Here is a 19,374-nt window from a genome sequence, read left to right on the forward strand (position 1 = left end):
ACACACAGCTGATGATAGCTTCATTAGCCAAATCACAGCACAAAAATCAATATCAAGAAGTGAATGTATACACTACAAAACACACTTATTCCATTAAATACCATTGTGTTTAGGAGACACTCAGTGTGTGGAAGAGAAGAAATGTGGTTTTAGTCAGTGGTAAATGGAGTTCTGAGATCAGTCTGTGGAAGTGACATAATGAGTTGTGAAAGTGCATCAATAAATGACTGTTTCATTGTTTTTTGTATTTTGGAATAAGATACTGTAGGTGTTTATAAAGAGACCGGTGGTAGGAAACATTAGAAAAATGTAGACACTTCATTGTAGTATTCATTCAGAACTCGGCGTATCCCACAAAACCTGCTGTTTCACATCTGTCCAGCTGTTGGAATGCCATTACCGTAATAATAAAGATATGTGATATGAGCTAAGATTTACAACTAAATGGATTCATCCATTAAAACAACACGTTTTCCTAAGTAGTACTTTTTTGTAAGGACATGTGTACAAGTACATGGTGAACATGAGTGTAAAGAGGTGTTTACAAAATCAGCTTTGCAGTGTTTGAGAGTTTACATGCAATAGAAACGTGACCTCAGTTTGTTTGGCAAAAAAAATGAAACCTCACCTTTACTTTTCTCAGTGGAGCCTCCGTGGACTGGCAGGTCAGTTCCCTTTTTGACCACTAAAGGTCAGCATTGCATCAGGGTAGGGTGGTGTGTGTATGTGTGTGTGTGTGTGTGTGTGTGTGTGTGTGTGTGTGTGTGTGTGTGTGTGTGTGTGTGTGTGTGTGTGTGTGTGTGTGTGTGTGTCAGAGAATCAAAGGCATAATTGAGTGTATAAGATACAGCAAAGCCTTATAAGCAACTTTTAATCTATCAACTTGTAGAAACACAGCGGCCCCTCCCACAGCACACATGAAGGTATAATAACCTACAGTTGATGCTGATTCTCTGTCACAATTTACTGAGGCTGTTGAACGAAGCAGAGCTGGAAGCAAAACCACAGTTGTGTTGCTGCACAAACAGCCATAAGAATCTCACCAAAGATCTTGAGCTTTAATTGGTCTCATGATAATGAACAAAATACCGAGTTATGTATAGGCCTACATCAAAACCATGCAATCAAGTTTTAAAACTGATTGGAAAAGATTACACAGTAAGTCCATGTTTTCAAACAATCTTGTATTTTACTGTACAAAACAAACTCTGGCCCACTTCACAGTACTCTGATACAGTCTGTAAAATGACTGGAGAGGGGTTTTATTTTATAACAAGTGAAACAATATTAAAGGGATAGTTCAAAATTTTCACAAATTGAATCATTGCCACAATCCCTATAGTTTTAGGAGATAATAATGGAACGTTACGAGACAGAGTTGTTTTCGAGGCAAATACAGAGACTACTTGCCGAAAAACTGCCCCAGACGGGAACGCGCATCAGCTGTTTTGCATGAATTTCCCTCTAAAACAACTCTGTCTGGTAACGTTCTGTTATTATCTCATAGCGTGGTGAATGTGCAGGTCACAACTTGAGTTGTTGGATTGTGTATTTGATGAGTTTGATGAGGGAAACCAAGAAATCCATTAGCCTCCGTAGCGTAGCTCTGAGCAGCTCGCGGCTCTGCTCTGCCGTTCTAAAAATAGCTTGCACCGACAATCACAGGTAACAAACCTACTCCTAAAACTATAGGGATTATGGCAATGGGCCAATTTGCCTAAATGTTGAACTATCCCTTTAACACGTAATATCAATCTGCAGCCAAATGAAGATGTAGAAGTCAAAACATGCATTAGAATTTATATATAATTATTTTTTACTGAAATATACAAAAGATTAAAAGAAGCACTTAGGTTAATTTCTGTCACATCCTACACAACTACACAGCACCAGTCTCACACAAGCTCTGATCATCAAACAAACTCACACGTTTTCTGCTTCGCGTGTTGCCATGACAACGAGTTGGACTCTTCATGTTTACAACCTCACAGCAGAAGCAGGTATGCTGAGCTCAATATATCACAAACACGACTAAATGATGAAAGTGCCTTAATTGAATCATCCACCCCCCAAACGCCCCTCATGACCCCCCCACCCCCACCCACCCCCACCCCACAGTAACGTTAGCCCACTCTGCTCATGAAAAAGCTACAGGAGAAACACAGACTGAAACATTACACTGATAAGATGTTGACTGCAAACTGAACCGCACCTTCAGCAGTGATGTGTGTTACCTGAGTCATCCAAGTCCAGATTCACCCAACAGGAGCCCACTGAGTCCGTGTGAGGTGGTGTTGGGTGAACATGGACCAATGGACAATGCGAGAATGGAGAAGAGGAAGTGATGGGTTGCTCTGCTCAGTTAGGGTACGGAAGAAGAGCTGTCGAACTCCAGCGACGTGTGCTCCAATCCGCCGTAACCGTTCTTCATCTTCTTCAGCTTCAGCTGGTCCACGTGGATCAGGCCCTGGGTCTCTAAGACCGCCTCCTTCTTGCTGAACATTCGGCTGATCTCCATGAAGGTCTTGTTTTTGGTCTCCGGGATCACGATGTAGACGTAGACGGCCACGGACAGACAAATGACGGCAAACACCAAGTAGCAGTAGGACCCCATGGCCATCTGACAGGAGGGAATGGAAACAGAAGACGGATAAATGAGACTGAGAACCAGCCAACATGGTATTAAAGCTACAGTTGGTAAGTTGACAAAAGGGAAAGTAAACTCTGCGACTTTCAAGACAATACACCGTCTGACTGGTGGAGAATCTTCGGACGTGGTGGATTTTGGCAAATAGGATTCCAGGCTGTAGATGGAGCCAGAGGAGCTGTATTTTGTCCTAAATTAACCATTTATGTAATGTCTGACCATCAGAATATAGTGACAGTTCCAGCAAATATGACTGAATAATTGTTACCAACTGAAGCTTTAAAAATAAAGTGATGAACAAAGGTCATTGACACGTCACCAGACCTCCATGTTAGGAGTTCACCCTTGGTTCTCAGGGCCTATGTATAAAGGTCAAATGTCAAAAACCTGCTCACTTTGAATTATGATTAATTCTGTTGTGGAGTCATTTGCCAATGTAAAAGACTGGAGGAACCGATAATGTTCTGCCAAAGTGTATTCATCTACTGTATATCTGTTGGAAGCCTGGTTTATTATACACCAATTATACATCAATAGCAAATCAAGGACAGGATGGATTTCGCTGTATTTGTCATGATGGTTAAGCAGTTTCTCAATTAGTACCATGTGGTGCTGTAGAAGCAGCAATGTTGTTTTTTGTTTGTTTCCTGGATAACAACTAAACAAAAATGAAGCATCAGCTTTTACTTGGAATATGCATCTACAGTCCAAACCACAACAAACGGCCCTGAATGAAGGCTCTTTAGATTCAAAACAGAATAAGTCATCAGACTGCAAAGCCATCTAGAGAGATTATTTATTACATTATTTATTTCAGCTTCAAGTACATTCTTCCTGCAGCAGTACAGGATTCTTTGTGCCTGTGTACAGGTGGCTCTCACCTGTAGGAAGGGGAAGACGAAGCCCACAGTAAAGTTGGACAGCCAGTTGAGGGATCCTCCTACGATGTAGGCGGCCGGGCGGTGGGACTGTTTGAACAGCTCTGCTGTGACCAGGAAGGGAACCCCGGCTGGAACAGAGACAAGACCCAACACATGGAAAACATCAACACAAATCACAGAGTTCTGCTGAACGAGCCTGTGCTGAGTTCACTGACTGGGGCACACCATGGTAAAACACCATTGGTTTGGGCCAATGAGAAACAGAATACAAAGAAGGAACCTGTTTAACCCGGTTCTGAGATATCATGAAGGTCCATAGATGACTCATTCTGCATTTTCCTTCATGTGATTCGTGTCTTTACCCACATCGTTCATACACAACACCTCCACTTTTAGTGCTCCTCTATTCATCTATGATGCAGGACAGAGAGATACAGAAGATCCTCTGGACCTACAGCCATCAGACTTTTTAATTCTTGGTAACACTTTATATTAATTACACACTATTAAGCATTAGTTAAGCATTAACAAATACTGAATTATTCATTCAAATACATGAATACTCATTAGTTTGTAGTTTATAAATACAGTTAGTGCTTATCAATAGTAAACAGTAAAACATTTTTAACTGTGTTTATAAACTACATACTAATGAGTATTGTTGTGTTATAAATAATGAATTCAGTATTTAATGCTTAATAGTGTGTATTTATTATAAAGTGTTACCTAATTCTTCTGCAAATGGCAGATGAGCTGACAGACATCATATCTTATCCAGTTACAAGATGAGATCATTCTGTGGACATCACTATCACATACATACTACATACTTTTAAATCTGGTTTGTTCACAGCTTCAGAGCTTGTATCTTCTGTCACATCATACAGAATCTGCTGATTGTTAAGAGTTAATTAATTTAACCTTTATTCTTCACACACATAGCAATGTGAAGGAAGTTTTTAAGAGTCTAATCTGAGCGTTTTTCTCACACAAATCAACTGCAGCGTGGGTTAAAGGGAAGCACAGATGAGTCTTGTAACAGGATGTGGCGGCAAGTGAGCAAATATTTTATTCATGCTCCTGATTTGATTATTCATGTTCATTCATCATCGTTCACACCAATGAGGTCTATGAAAGGCTAATTAGAGAAAATAGGAATCAGCCAATCAGGAGAGGGTCCGACCAGCATGTGGACACCAGAGTCATACATCACAGAATGCATATTACTAATATTTTATTATTATATTCTATCATTAAAATTGCATTATCTGTCTCTCTTACAGGGGGGCATAGAGTGTGGATTTGTCAGCATGCATAATTGCAAAGAGCAACATAAATAGGCATATTTATCACTTACTGTGGAAAGCCTTTACTTACAATGTGAAAAGTAATATCCTGTATTACCATATAAACCATAGTTATACCTACTGCTAATAATGTTTTAAAATTTTACTAACAAAATAGAAATGAACTGTTTTGAACTGAGGAAAAACACACAATAAAACAGCAGCACAGACAATTCATTTTGTCCTATTTTTTAAAGTATGACCTCTAGAGGGCGCCAACCAATAACACAAGGCAACCGTAACCAGGTCGATAGGAGTGTTCATCACCTGGGAAATAGAGACGTCAGAGCGAGAGAGCTTTGATTTTAAAAATAGAGCTGTAATTAAAGAATGAAATCATCTCCACTCAGCTGGAATGTCACATGTTTCAATTTGAATTATTTCAGCCTTTACCCAACACAGACAGAAAGACACGCTACAGTGACTTCCTCTTTAGTACAGCCAATTGGAAAAATCACCAGAGTAATTGATAAAGAAAGAATAGCCAATTAGAAGTATCAACTATCTCTGCATATATTTCCATATACTTTTCACCAAGGTCCTTACAGCCCATTCATCCCAAATCATTATAGCAGTTCATCAGAGAAATCAGATAATAAGATACTTGAACAATGTCAGATTTATTTTTGTTTTGTTGCATGATGTCTGAAAACTGAAATTGTAACATCATATCACATGTTCATATCAAATAATTTATCAATAATACCTCTTGTTATGATTATGATTATTATGATTAGTAGTAGTAGTGATAGTTGGACTGAAACAGGTCCTATTTGCATCATACACATTATTATTATTAATATTATTAATAATAATAGTAGTACACGCCTGTTTGCATCATCAACAGAACACACTTCAGGCTGTTTACATTGAGGCTAAGAATACGTGTCATTTAAAAACACAGTAAAAATTCTGATAATAGATTATTCATTCAAGAGCTGCGCTACCAGAAGACAGCTCTTATTTGACAGTGAGTTCAGTTCTTCTCTCTGAATGAAGTGTACAGTATCAGACCACCCATACTTCTCCTGACATTGTCCAATATGCACTTTAAGTTCACCCAAAATTCAAATTTCACTCATTATCTACTCACCCTCATGTCGACTAAGAGCTGTGAGAATTTTTAGAGTCCTCCGTGCCTTCTCTGAGTTTTTGTCCATATAATGGTTGTCAATGGATACCACTTTTCTTCATCCAAAAAGACACACCAAAAAACATCCAAATACCTCCATACTGCTCGTCTGTAATGTCCCTCTTGTATTGAAGCCCCGACATGAGAAATTGTTCCGCCGGACACAGGAAGAGCAGTGAACTGAGACACTGGGAGCTTCCGCTACAAACAAGCTTAAAATATAGACTTATTTAATTTTTTTTGGAACAATTTCTCATGTTGGGGCTTCAATACAAGAGGGACATTACAGACGAGCAGTATGGAGGTATTTGCATGTTTTTTGGTGTGTCTTTTTGGACGAAGAAAAGTGGTATCCATTCACAACCATTATATGGACAAATACTGCTGCACGGACCCCCCTGTAACTCAGAGAAGGAATGGAGGACTCTGAAAATTCTCACAGCTCTTAGTTGACATGGGGGTGAGTAGATAATGAGTGAAATTTGAATTTTGGGTGAACTATACCTTTAACCTGTAAAATAATGTGTGTCCATGTCTCCTCTGAGGGACTGACAACCCTGAACAGCTGAACATAACAGTCGGTTCAGTGTATGGATATAACCTGCAGAGAAGGGCAGCTCACCTGGGCCGATACAGAAGCCTGCGATGATGCCGACCACACAGCAAACACTGAGATAGCGCATGAACGATATGTGAGCCTGCAGAGACCAGGAGAAGAAATCAGTTCACACTGAGTTATTTTTCCCAGCCGTGATTCCCCCCTCAGCCCCCCGCTCCACGGCTCTGCATGTAAATCACTGTTTCACAAAGCCGTGGCACTGTGTGTTGTGCCAAGTGAAAGTGAGACAGGCGCAGCTGTTCCCCCCCTTGTTGAACATCTGGGATGCATTCATTTGTCCTTCCTTCTCCTCCATCACTTCCACTTGCCTCCTACCAGGAAGCGACTTGTAGAGAGCGAAGATGGGGAAGGGAGGAAAGTGACAGAAGAAGAGATAATATGTCAGCCTGGAACCTTTCAGCGAGGGCTTAGTTTGCTTTCATGGCAGCTTGAGCTTCTTCCAACAGACCTGCAAGGCTGGGAGCAAGAGACACTGCCCTGTCTGTAGCTGTGTCTGTGGTGTAAAGACTGGAAACAGCACTCTGTTGATGAGCACAGAATGGATTTAAATCTATAGTATCTATGGGCCATGCCTGTTGTTGGAGTCAGTGTGGATGTGAAACAGTGATTCAGAGCAGATCTAATGTGATAGCTCTGTACTTCACCCTCAGTGCAGCTCACTGCAGTACACCATAGATGTGAACAGGCAGTTATGACTATATCATATACACCTGTAGCTGTGGGTTCTCTCACATTGGGCCTCATTCACGAACCGTCCTTAAAGGTACATTGTGTAAGAATTCCTCCCATCTAGCGTTGCGGTTGTAGCTCGCAAGCAACTCAGTCGTATTTTTCATGCTGCATTCACGTGAAATCGGTTAGATGGCAGACGGACAACAGCCGCTGCACGTAACGGCATAAACAAGCCTCTATGTAAACAAGTGGTCCGTCTGCACGAGGCAAAACAATACACGTGACAATATGTTGTCATGGCGATGTCGTATTGTTTACCTGACCCACGTTTTACCCAAGGGGGCAGTTGTCGGTCTGAGAAGTGAAGCTCACTTCCGCGTTCAAAAAACTGCAATCCCCTCGGCTGTCGCTGGGGGCTGGCTCCAGAAGGGAGCAACTCTAATTGAGCCCCATGTTAAAATAGCCGATTTTACAGCTTAAAAAAACATATTTACAGCCTGGTACATTTTATTTTTTTGGTCTCAACCGATAGTTTCTACCCCCGCACACACTCTGAGGGGGGTGAATTTTTTTTAAATTCTACCGTTTTACTATTATTAGGTTTAAAGTTCTGGCCAATCAGGGCGCGGAAGCGTTGAGTGACAGGTCCGGAGACCGCTGCTTCGAGGCCAGTGGGCGGGGCCTCGGCCGGCCAACGGCCGCACCGCTCCAAATATGGCAAGTCAAATCCAACATGGCGCGGTTCAAACCCCCGTAGTAGCGGCACAAAACAGACTCACCAAAACCAATGGGTGACGTCACGGGTGCTACGTCCATTCTTTTTACAGTCTATGGTTTTACCGGCTTTCTCTGGACTTCTGTGACTAAAATGACATCTGGTTTGTTACCGACGGCCGTTTTTCCGACTGCACCTGAATGCAGCATTCACGGGCAGTCCTCACAGTCCTCACTGCGTTACCGCGGTGACTTTTCATAGACGCCACCTCGACCTGAGCCGACAGCTCCGGTGTCTCCGCTGAGTTTCCGTGGTTTCCTACCGTCACGCTGCCACTGAACGTAAAAACATGGAGACACCACATGGCAGCCAGCACCGAGCTTACCCGCTCCATGGAGATATGAATGATATGAACGGCTCATTCAGAGCTGAAAGGAACACTTCACTTTGTTGATGGGGGGGATTACTGATGAATGAAAAATGTACTTTTGAATGAAATAATCGATTTTCGTGAATAGATAACAGGAGAACTTACACAATGTAACGAAGATTGTGGCATTCAGTACATGTGTTGTTTGTTGTTGTGCGCAGGTACACCTGCTGATACAACCAGATTTTTTTGTTATTATTGCCGGCTGCGACGGTGTGCTTACTGTAAGTGTTCCCACACTGCACACACATTTGTTCTTTTTTTTCCATCAACCGATCCGCAGACCATTTGCATGCCGAACGGATCATGGATCAACAACGATCTGTTGCACCACTAGGAATCATTATGTGATAATATGATATTTATGATGTCACACCTGAGAGTGCGGTCTCTCTGATAATTACCTGATGTGCTGCATCCACTGCTGACGCTACTATATCTAAATATAAATACAAATATAAACTAATAAGCTTATTTGTGTGTTTGTTTGTTTCATTCCTGCAGCAGTAGTTCCACTTCACTACTAAAGTTCTTTTTATGTTTGCAGTCTGGTGCTCCCTCCCAGATTTTCAGTTGAGCATTTCAACATTCTTTCTCACTTCACCGTCTCTGCTCAGCGCCTGTGGGCAGTGGTGTGCACAGGGGTGGGGGTGGGGGGTTGCCCCCCTCGTGGCCCAATTGTTGAAAAAAAGGTGCTAAAGTGCCCTCTTCAGTGGCAAAGAAAGAAAAGGGCACATACAGCGCGTATGTGCCCTTTTCTTTCTTTTCACCCCTGCCCTTCAAAAATCTGTGCACGCCACTGCCTGTGGGTTCTGTGTGCACACTGCCCTGCAGTCCCATGCCCTTTTACCGGCATCGATGGGGCAGTTACCTAATTCGGCTCACCTAGCACGCACTCTCAACTTACGAGGAGATAGCATTCATCAATGTAGGAGCACAGCTACGAGCAATTCTGCGGTTTAAGAGCACGTTGATGAATCTGACGTAGAGTTTTCTAAGAAGATTCTTAAGAAGATACTGGTGAATGAGGCCCATTGTGTTCTATCCACAGATAAAGCACATTCCCTCAAATACTGAGTAAGCTGTTGTTATTTTGGTTTTGGCTACAAGACTTGAATAAAAATCCTCTCTAACAAACACATACACACCTGTAAAATGAGTCCACACGTGATTCCACCACTGCAAAGGCCCATCATGGCAAACCCACCCACCATGAGGGGCCTCCTGCCCAGCCGCTCTATGGTGAAACACTGCAGGAGGACACACACATGTAATATACACACAATACACAATACACACTACAGATGGAATAATGGAGATCTCTGTGAGCTGGTGGAGTAATGTGGGTATAGTGGTTATGAAACACATGTCTTTGTTTTCCTGATGTGATCTCAAAGTTCAGATGATATCAGTCTCGTGCTAGTGTCAGGACAAAGTTAGGTTAAGAATAAAGACTGTAAACAGAGACAAACAGCTGGACTGACTCTTTTGCAGATACATACTGACCAACACTTCTAAAGCTGACACAGCTAGACAGTGTGCTAGATGTGACTAAATTCATCTTCTTATCTCTAATGCATGGATTTTAAAAGGCCTCCAAGACACAACAATAACACAGAGATAAAAGCTTGACAGTTTACCCCAATGAGTCCAGCAATGATTTCTATAACTCCTGTTCCTGCTGTGGTGTACTGGATCTCTGGAGGTGGGATACCTGCATTTTCAAAGATATCGTTGGTATAGAACCAGATCTGTGGAGGGAAAATAAGAACAAACATAAGTGAGGTTATTTACATTGCAAGTTAATTATTTTTTTGACAGTTCCCCTGTGGTGTGCTGAAAGATTGGACCAGAAAGAATGACTAATCATAGATTAAAGATGGATGTGTTAGAGGCTGTGATAATCATAGCCAGTTAAACTTACTGCACTGAAGCCCAAAGCTCTCTCCGTATCACGCTGCAGTAGACTGAGGGAAGAAACTTTTGTTTTCTTTTTCAAATTATTAAATTATTTTAAAGCGGAAAATGGAAAATCTCATGATGAAGTAACATTACAGTTCAAATGAACAAATTGGCAAATCAGTGGCCAAATGGACATGATTGTCCTGTGTCGCGTGTACAGCTTATTCATTGCATACTGTAAATAAACAAATAAATAAATGAGCACTGTTTTAAATGTCCCATGCAGTATAAATCCGGTGGTTTTGGCTAACTTCCTGTCAGCAGATGGAGTTAGTAGTCCCCGCCCTCGTCCCTACGTCACCACATTCACGCGCATCCCTTGGCTGCACACACAGAGAGGACCGCCCCTTTATGCCGTTCTCTCTCCTCATTGGATAAAGGTTGTAGGATACAAGGAAAGTTTTCTCCTCGGTTTACAGCAGAGCAGAGTGACTGACAGACCCGTGTTTCAGACCAAACACTTTATATAAGTGATTGCTGTCGGAAGATAGAACTATTTAAGACTTATATTAACACAAACATTCCGCTTACTTCTGCTTTAACCTCATCAAACCAATTCCTACTGTAGTTATAATAAGCCAAGCCAATAAAACACAGGGAGCACTCAGTCAAGTGACAGAGTGATGAGTACTGCTGCCTTTCTGTCAGTATTAGTTTTTCTGTTTTCTAACATAGCACATGATGGGAGCGTATGTTCCCCGGGTCCTTCCCCGTTTTTCCCAAAAAGGGTCCTATGTTCCCCGGTCGCAATACATCCTTCTCCCACTGTTACCGGAGAATATAGGACCTTTTTTCTAAAAAAGAGTCCTATGTTCCCCACTGTTGCTGGTCGATTGATTTTCTCTACTTATCTGGACTCTCTCTCTCTCTATCTGGCCTGTCTAGCCTCTGCCTGGTCTTTTTACTAAACTTAACCAACTCCTTTCTTTATTGCCTAAACCCAACCAATGGGACAATTCCACTTCCCACTCAAAGTCACAACTCAACTTCTCATTCAGAAATAGGCAAAAATCTGCAAAGTCACAACTCCACTTCCAGGTATGGGACCAAAAATTGCATGTTCCCTGGGTCCTTTTGGGGAAAAGAGGGGAACATAAACCCTTTTTCTAAAAAAGGGTTATATGTTCCCTGGTCACATACACAGAGGGGAACATAGGACCCTTTTGGGGAAAAGCGGGGAACATAGGACCTTTTTTTTTTAGAAAAAGGGTCCTATGTTCCTCGCTCCCATACAAAGTGGGGAACATAGGGATGATCCCCACATGATGAGTAAACATTTTTGGACTGAGACACAGCTATAGTAGGACCAGTTTGCTGAAAACAAAGGCAGATAGTTACAAGTCATCTTGTGACATACTGTACTGTATGTGTGCCTCAAGAAGAAAAACACGAATGTGGATGCAGACATTCAGAACCTGCGGGCTGCACAGGTGGTTCAGAATCACCACAGAAAGACAGACAGCAGACATTTGGTCCCATTTAACAGGAGACAGCAGACGGTGATGGTGAGAGGAACAGGGAGGGAAGTACAGCCACACACAAACCACATTTTGGGCATCAAACCAAAAATACATTATTTCAGCTATCACCCCTCAGCACTATGTTCATCATCATCATCATCATCATCATCATCATCATCATCATCATCATCATCATCATCATCATCATCATCATCATCATCATCATCATCATCATCATCACCACAGCCATAATTCACTGTGGTTAATTTGATTACACTCTGATACATCCACCTTCTAATTCTAGTCTCCTCCCCATCACTACCTGTATCCCCATAACCCTCGTCCTCAGTGCTGCTCTCAGCATATGCAAGTTTCAGCACTAATTAGCAGCTAAAAATACAGCCTGGAGAAGGGTGTGCTAATGAGTTCAGCTCCACAGCTTACAGTGCACACTGTCTGGCCCGGGCGCCCCGGTAATCATTTGAATAATTAATTAATCTCCAGGGCATAATTCAAAGAGGGAATTTGGCAAATCGTATCGGCAGAAAAATGATGACTCCAGCTTTTGGCTTTGTTCACAAGACCACACAAGGATTATAAAACAATAAAGGATCATTTAGGCCTGTTCTCATCTCAGCGTCTTTGTCTAATAAGCCAAGTCAGATGGAGGAGCTGCAGGGACTAGGGGGTGAGGGGGGTGAGGGGATAAGGTGGAAGAAGAGGGCAAAATGGCAAAAGGGGAACAAGAGCAAAGGGAAATTTAGAGCAAGTGAAACATGCCAGACTGGACTTAAGTGTTTTGTTGAAAGGTTGTGCCACTTACCCTAAAGACTCAATTTACCAGACAACATTTGGCATCTAACAGCTGATGGTAAACATGCACCAAGAGGGGCTATAGAGTCAGAATGTGTCTGCTGAAACCCTTTAAACACCTGCTAAACCTTGAAATACCCTCTGGACCATAACACTTCAGAACACACTTAACACCGTTGGAATATGTTGATCATTACATTTGGGGGAAATGCCAGCATAGTATACCTACAGGCCAGAAACTGTAAAATTAATAGTAATTATACCACTAGGCTATATTATACCAACATAATATGTAATTGTACTGGCAGAGGTATCACTAGAGTAGAAATGACTTATACTTGCTGTATGTTATTTCCTGTCGAGTGAGTGTTTACTTACACAGCTTATGATTCCCCCTTTGAGAATAAGACATTTTCATCATGTCCTCAGCTAGAATGACATATTTTTGTAAACAATACGATGTAGGCTCATTCTATTACATTGTGATTGGGAGTGATATAGTAGAGGTTCTGAGCCTCTCATCTGATTGGCTGAATGTTTTCTGAGTGGTTTCAGTTAAAACAATCACAGAAACCAAATCCTGCAAGACTGGATGGTGGATAGCTGAGAGTGGGGGTCACTGCTTTGTTGTGACATCACAAAGTTACAGAAGTCATGCCAGCTGAGTTTCTGAATATAGTCCACTGAGTTTAATTTCTCTCTGGCCTGAGGCTTTAATACTTACACAGTATTAATATAGAACCTAGACCTGCTTCATATCAAAAAGACAAGGACATCTGTAAAGCCACAGACACCCATAATACACCACTTATATACTATAGTTTTTCTCAACTGTACAGCCATTATTCAGTCTTACAAAGACAGGTAAAACTCATACTTACAGCATCAATGCCAGACAGCTGCATACCAACGTTGATGACCATCACAGACAGCACCTGCCATCGCACTGAGTCGTCCATTAACAGCTTCCATACCGACAGTGTCTGCATTGAAGACAGAGAGCGCTGCTCCTCCTGCATCTCTTCAATCTCTGCCTGGATGTTACACTTTGCTCTGTACCACTTCAGAGCTGAGAGACAGAGAGCAGAGAGGTTACAGCACATCACATGGAAAATATACACTAACACATCTTTGACATTGACACGTGGAGTCCACAGATATGTGTCAGTGGTCAGTCAGTCATCTGCACCTTTATCACTTTATTACCAATCAGTGATGCTCATCTGCCATGAAATAGTTTGATTTCTCTTGTTATGCTGATGACACACCGTTTAATTAATAACACCAAACCCATGGAGCTCACAGTGCTCAATTAATGCAAAAAAGAAAGCTTATCTCAAAATGTATAAAATCACCGTGACAACTTAGAAATGATATTCATTGGGCCAGTTATCTATGTATTTCTACAACGTTAAAGTCCTCTCTTCTCTCTGTTCATCGTCCTGTTGTTGAAGTGCAGCAGCATCACAACACTGACCTGTGATGGTGGCGTGAACGTTGTGTTTCTCAATCAGCAGGTATCTTGGGCTCTCTGGGAACCATGGCAACAGCATCAGCTGGATGAAGGTGGGTATCACCACCACTGACAGAAAAAGAGGCCAATGCTCCTCCTGTAACACATGAGGTTCCATGCAGTTAGAAGTATGACTATGACAACAATATCATCATCATGTCTGCATGTGTTCTATTGTATAGTTAGTTATTATATTGGTTGTCTTTATGAAGCATTTCATCTGAATGAATCCTAATGAAAGGTCCAGGTTACTCAGTCGGTGGAGCTCTGATTAGTTTAAACTTTAAACAAATTCATGTTAATTATGATTCCCTCTCCCTGACTAGTGGATGTGGGAAAACTGGGATGTTGTGGATGCCAATAATTTCACTCCACATGGTCACATGACTTTTGCTTCGGTTCTCTGCACACGCTGTCTACTGTTAGAAAACAGCATATGATTACTTTTCCCAGAAGCTCATGTAGGCCAAGGATCTGCGCAGAAAAGACTCCGGTGCCGATGAAGATACTTGGCACGAGACCCAGGAAGCCTCTCTGGTTCTTAGGCGCTATCTCACCCAGGTACATTGGTACAACACTGAGAGAGATGCCTGCAAGAGCAGAGGAGAAAATCAGTCATTGGTGTACAATCATACAATATGTATAATCATTAAGATGCTTTATTGTCATTATACAATAAAACATTTCATAACCCTGCGGTTGGGTAGAGGAAATAACCCAGCTGTTTTTAGTGTGTACAACACAATTAAGCTGCACAGTCAGGATGTAGACTCATAACAAAAATAAATAAATAAATAGAATAAACAATGTGCATCACTCACATCAACGTCCATTCACTGACTCGCCCAACATACATAATGTACTTTGTTTTTTTGTTTTTTTGCAGTTTTAAATGATGCTGCTCTGGTGCCTTGTTCAGAGTCCCAAACCTGTTACAGCTGTGTCCCAGTTCAGGTCTTCAGATGCAGCCCCAGAGATGGGACACAGCTAATACACTGATTTATTCATTTCAGAGGCACTGCTCAAGTTCTACCAAACCAAACCAGGAAAAGCTTCTCAGTGATGCTGGTTTTATACAGAGGTTGAAAAGGCCTAAACTGAAAACGGGTTACCACAAACATTTGGCCATACAAACAAATTACAAATCTATTGTATAGCAATACATGAGCAGAATTAGAGGTAGAGGTGTGTGTGTGTGCGTGTGTGTGTGCGATGTACCTGAGTGAATCCCTGTGATGAAGCGGCCGACGATGACCATCTCAGGTGAACCACAAATCCTGCTGAAGCCCATGAGCGAGCCGGCGATAAACACCAGCACTGTTGTGTTTACTATTGTGCCTTTCCTGAAAATACACACCACACACACACACACACACACACACACACACACACACACACACACACACACACACACACACACACACACACACACACGTATAAACACAAGCAGCAGGGAGACATAATGAATATGCATAAAAGCATATGAGCCAATGGTTTATGAAACAAGGACAGCGGCAGCAGCGACCTCCCAGTCATAATGATAGACATGTATGCCTGTATAAGACCTGATTAGCCATAAAATGCTTTCGCAGCTCACATGGGGGGGCGTGTGTGTGTGTGTGTGTGTGTGTGTGTGGGGGGGGGGGGGGGTCATAAGCTATGATTAGCCATAAAACACTGCTGTGTGAAGAAAGTGATCGGCCTGTAAATGGGATTATAAATCGCCTGCTTTTCATTTGCATTTAAATGTCCACTGAAGTCCTGTGAAGTAGTGCCGATGAATGGAGCATTCAGGCGGCTGGAGCTGAATGTTAAAGAACTTTCCCCCGTACTGGTTCACTTTGGAAGGGCAGAGGAGGGGGGGGGCATGATGCTGGTGCCCTCTGAAGGACAACAGGGCATCAGGAGAGCAGGTAGAGGGACGTCAGCAGCTCTGAACACAGAGGACAGAGGTGTGTCCTCTGCACCAGAAGAAGTGTACGTGTGTGTCCGTGACTTATTTCCTTACTCGTGTTGTATCACATTTATTTCACCTTTACACACAAAACACTTCATACACAAATATTAGATCATGTTCAACTGTGTGTCAGTATCAGATTATTTTCAATGCTGTATTTTTTTTTAGATGTGAGTGTGTTGAGTTGTTCATGTCATGGCAGCACCAGATGCTGAGTGCTGAGCGTCTCCCCGCCCGGCCGCTGCTGCCAACTGGCCTCTCTCCACTCTCGTACTCGGACAGACCAGGAAAGTAATCGGTGTCAGGATGGAGCGGGTCCAACATGGACCGCTGAGGACAAACGCTCCCTGCATGATGCTAAACTCCACTTGTAGGAGGAGTCATTATGAGCTTTATCAATCTGAGTGGACAAAGTGCAACTCTTCGTTTTCTCTTCAGAGAAAAGATGCATTTTGAAGAATGTCTTTGCATCATGTGACACTGCAGAGGGGTGTGAACCCCACTGTTAAAATTGAGGTAGAGAGCAACATGATTGATGATGTGGGTTTGGTTTGGTTTCTTTGGGTTCTTTGGCACAGATGTGGGGGTTCATGAGAGTCTATAAGGCCTTAAAGGGATAGTTCAACATTTTGGCAAATTGGCCCATTGCCATAATCCCTATAGTCATAGCAGTAGGTTTGTTACCTTTAATTGTCGGTGCAAGCTATTTTTAGAATGGTGGAGCAGAGCCGTGAGCTGCTCAGAGCTACGCTACGGAGACTCATGGGATTTCTTGGTTTCCCTCATCAAACTCATTAAATACACAACCCAACAACTCCAAAACGCTCTAGTGGACAAGTTGTGACCTGCACATTCACCACACTATGAGATAATAACACAACGTTACCAGACAGAGTTGTTTTAGAGGCAAACACAGAGACTGCTTGATGAAAAACTGTCCCAGACGGGAACACACATCAGTGGTTTTACATGAATTTACCAAGAAACAACTCTGTCCCATAACGTTCCGTTAATATCTCACAGTGTGGTGAATGTGCAGGTCACAACTTGTCCACCAGAGCGTTTTGGAGTTGTTGGATTGTGTATTTGATGAGTTTGATGAGGGAAACCAAGAAATCCCATGAGTCTCCGTAGCGTAGCTCTGAGCAGCTCACGGCTCTGCTCCGCCGTTCTAAAAATAGCTTGCACCAACGAACCTACTCCTAAAACTATAGGGATTATGGCAATGGGCCAATTTGCCAAAATGTTGAACTATCCCTTCAAAATAGAGTAAAGGATATATCAGGACCATGGTTGACTCAGAGCATCAGATACATTTTGCTCCACAACTCAGAGATTGTCTCTTACCTGCCAAAGCGAGTGACCAGCATGCCCACGATGAGGGAGCCCAGTAGACCTCCGATGGCGAAGACTGACACAGTGAGAGAGTACATGACCGTCAGGGTCTCCTCACTAAGACTCGTTCCATTTCGACTCACCACCGTGTGGTTGTAGAACCTCTTGATGTACTGAGGGTTTAAGGGAGAGAAGAAACAGGATGGAGGAGGAGGAGGAGGAGGATGTTATCAGGTGACAGCAATATGGAAAAACCATGATGGAGGGGTGGGGATGAGGGGGAGTGTGGCTATGTAGCTGTTGTCCTGCTGTTTATTCATGTTACTGTTAGCCAGCCCTAAACATCTCACTGAGCTCTAGCACGGTCCTCAGTGTCCTGTGTTCTCTGCCACTGCAGACACATAAATCTTGTTCATGTACAACATCATTGTTTGGTGTTTATCAGGCTCACTAATGCTGATGTCACCAGCAGCTCCGAGCAAGAGCCACAAACTCTGCTGCTCCCACTACCACACGTTGCGTTGTAATGAAGGCAGCAGGTAGTTTATTTGATGCCTATCTCTATAACGCATTAAAACCATACTTATAATGAGTTATAATGCAGTTATAGCACTGTATAACTATAGTTATAAACACTCATAAATGCTTTATAACAATAATCATAAAACACTATAAAGCATTTTATCATGACTTATAAGGTCAGGTATTTTAATATGTTATAATTGTTAGTAACTCGTTGACAATGCCCACATTGATAATCCATTATAAATATAGTTATGTGTTATAATTGGCTTATACAAGTGTATAACTATCATTATAAACACATATAAATAATTATTAGTTTTTATAACAATAAGCAAAAGCATTATAACACATTATAACTATATTTATAATGCATTATCGATGTGGGCATTGTCAGCGAGTTACTAACAATTATAACGTATTGTAATACCTAATAAAATGCTTTATAGTGTGTTATGATTATTGTTATAAAGCATTATGATCATTTATGAGTGTTTATAACTATAGTTATACAGTACTATAACTGCATTATAACTCATTAGAAGTATGGTTATGATGCGTTACAGATGCGTAAAGTGTTACCGTAATGAAAGCATTACAGCCTCAATCACATACTCTCAAGTCAGTATAGTGACTGACTGACATGTTTGTCCCTTTAGGGCTACCTTAGCTGTATACGCTTTGCACTGTGATTGTTGATGAAACAGACCGCAATATTCTACACTAGACTGCTGGACTCAACACTCAAGCCAGTTATATCCACAAGTTTCCGAATGTCAAAAATGTAAGCCGGTTTTATTCTTCCGGTGGAATTGTATGTTTACTGGCTTTTAACAATGGATGTTCATCTGTATGATGTCCATTGTAAAAACTGGCGTGATGTTCCATGTCTTTTACAGATTTTCAATGAAAAAAAAAAGATCCATGCATTTACCGTGATTACTGAAACCATGGAAACGTAAGCATACAATTCCACCAGAAGAGCAAAACCGGCTTACGTTTTTGATGTTCGGAAAAAGGTGGATACTGTACACACACACACATTGATGCACCGATGTTCTGGGGCATAATGTTTTACAATAACTACTATATATAATGTATGTATTACTGTAGGTCAAAGGTAGAATAAACTATTTGTGCATACACACACACATAGGAACTTCTGTGTGGTTGCTTCAAGTCAGGTGGAGAAACACAAGGACATACAAGACACAACGAAAAACACTTTAAAAAGGCTCAGATCTGGGATAATATTGATAGCTATATATAGCCTGATGACTACTGGTGGTATAATAACTTATATTATCAAGGATTCAGAAGAGCCGGGTTCACCATGTACCTCAGAATCTAGATATTAAAGGGATAGTTCA

The 19,374-nt window shown here is 41.9% G+C and overlaps 1 protein-coding gene across 1 annotated transcript in view; it reads right to left on the bottom strand.

The window, feature by feature from the left end:
* Nucleotides 1-2,362: 2,362 nt before the first annotated feature.
* The window catches only part of slc2a15a (solute carrier family 2 member 15a), a gene marked incomplete at both ends in the record, with an annotated part of 31,260 nt that continues 14,248 nt past the window's right edge, over nt 2,363-19,374 (bottom strand). Inside the window, 10 exons of the mRNA XM_083987985.1 lie at nt 2,363-2,620; nt 3,529-3,656; nt 6,629-6,704; nt 9,591-9,692; nt 10,083-10,193; nt 13,559-13,746; nt 14,155-14,287; nt 14,635-14,780; nt 15,409-15,533; nt 17,495-17,655. Coding sequence (XP_083844111.1) covers nt 2,363-2,620; nt 3,529-3,656; nt 6,629-6,704; nt 9,591-9,692; nt 10,083-10,193; nt 13,559-13,746; nt 14,155-14,287; nt 14,635-14,780; nt 15,409-15,533; nt 17,495-17,655 — 1,428 coding nt within the window. The remainder of the gene's footprint in view (nt 2,621-3,528; nt 3,657-6,628; nt 6,705-9,590; nt 9,693-10,082; nt 10,194-13,558; nt 13,747-14,154; nt 14,288-14,634; nt 14,781-15,408; nt 15,534-17,494; nt 17,656-19,374) is intronic.

Source organism: Trachurus trachurus (genome assembly GCF_905171665.1).
Source record: "Trachurus trachurus genome assembly, chromosome: 15".
NCBI lineage: Eukaryota > Metazoa > Chordata > Actinopteri > Carangiformes > Carangidae > Trachurus > Trachurus trachurus.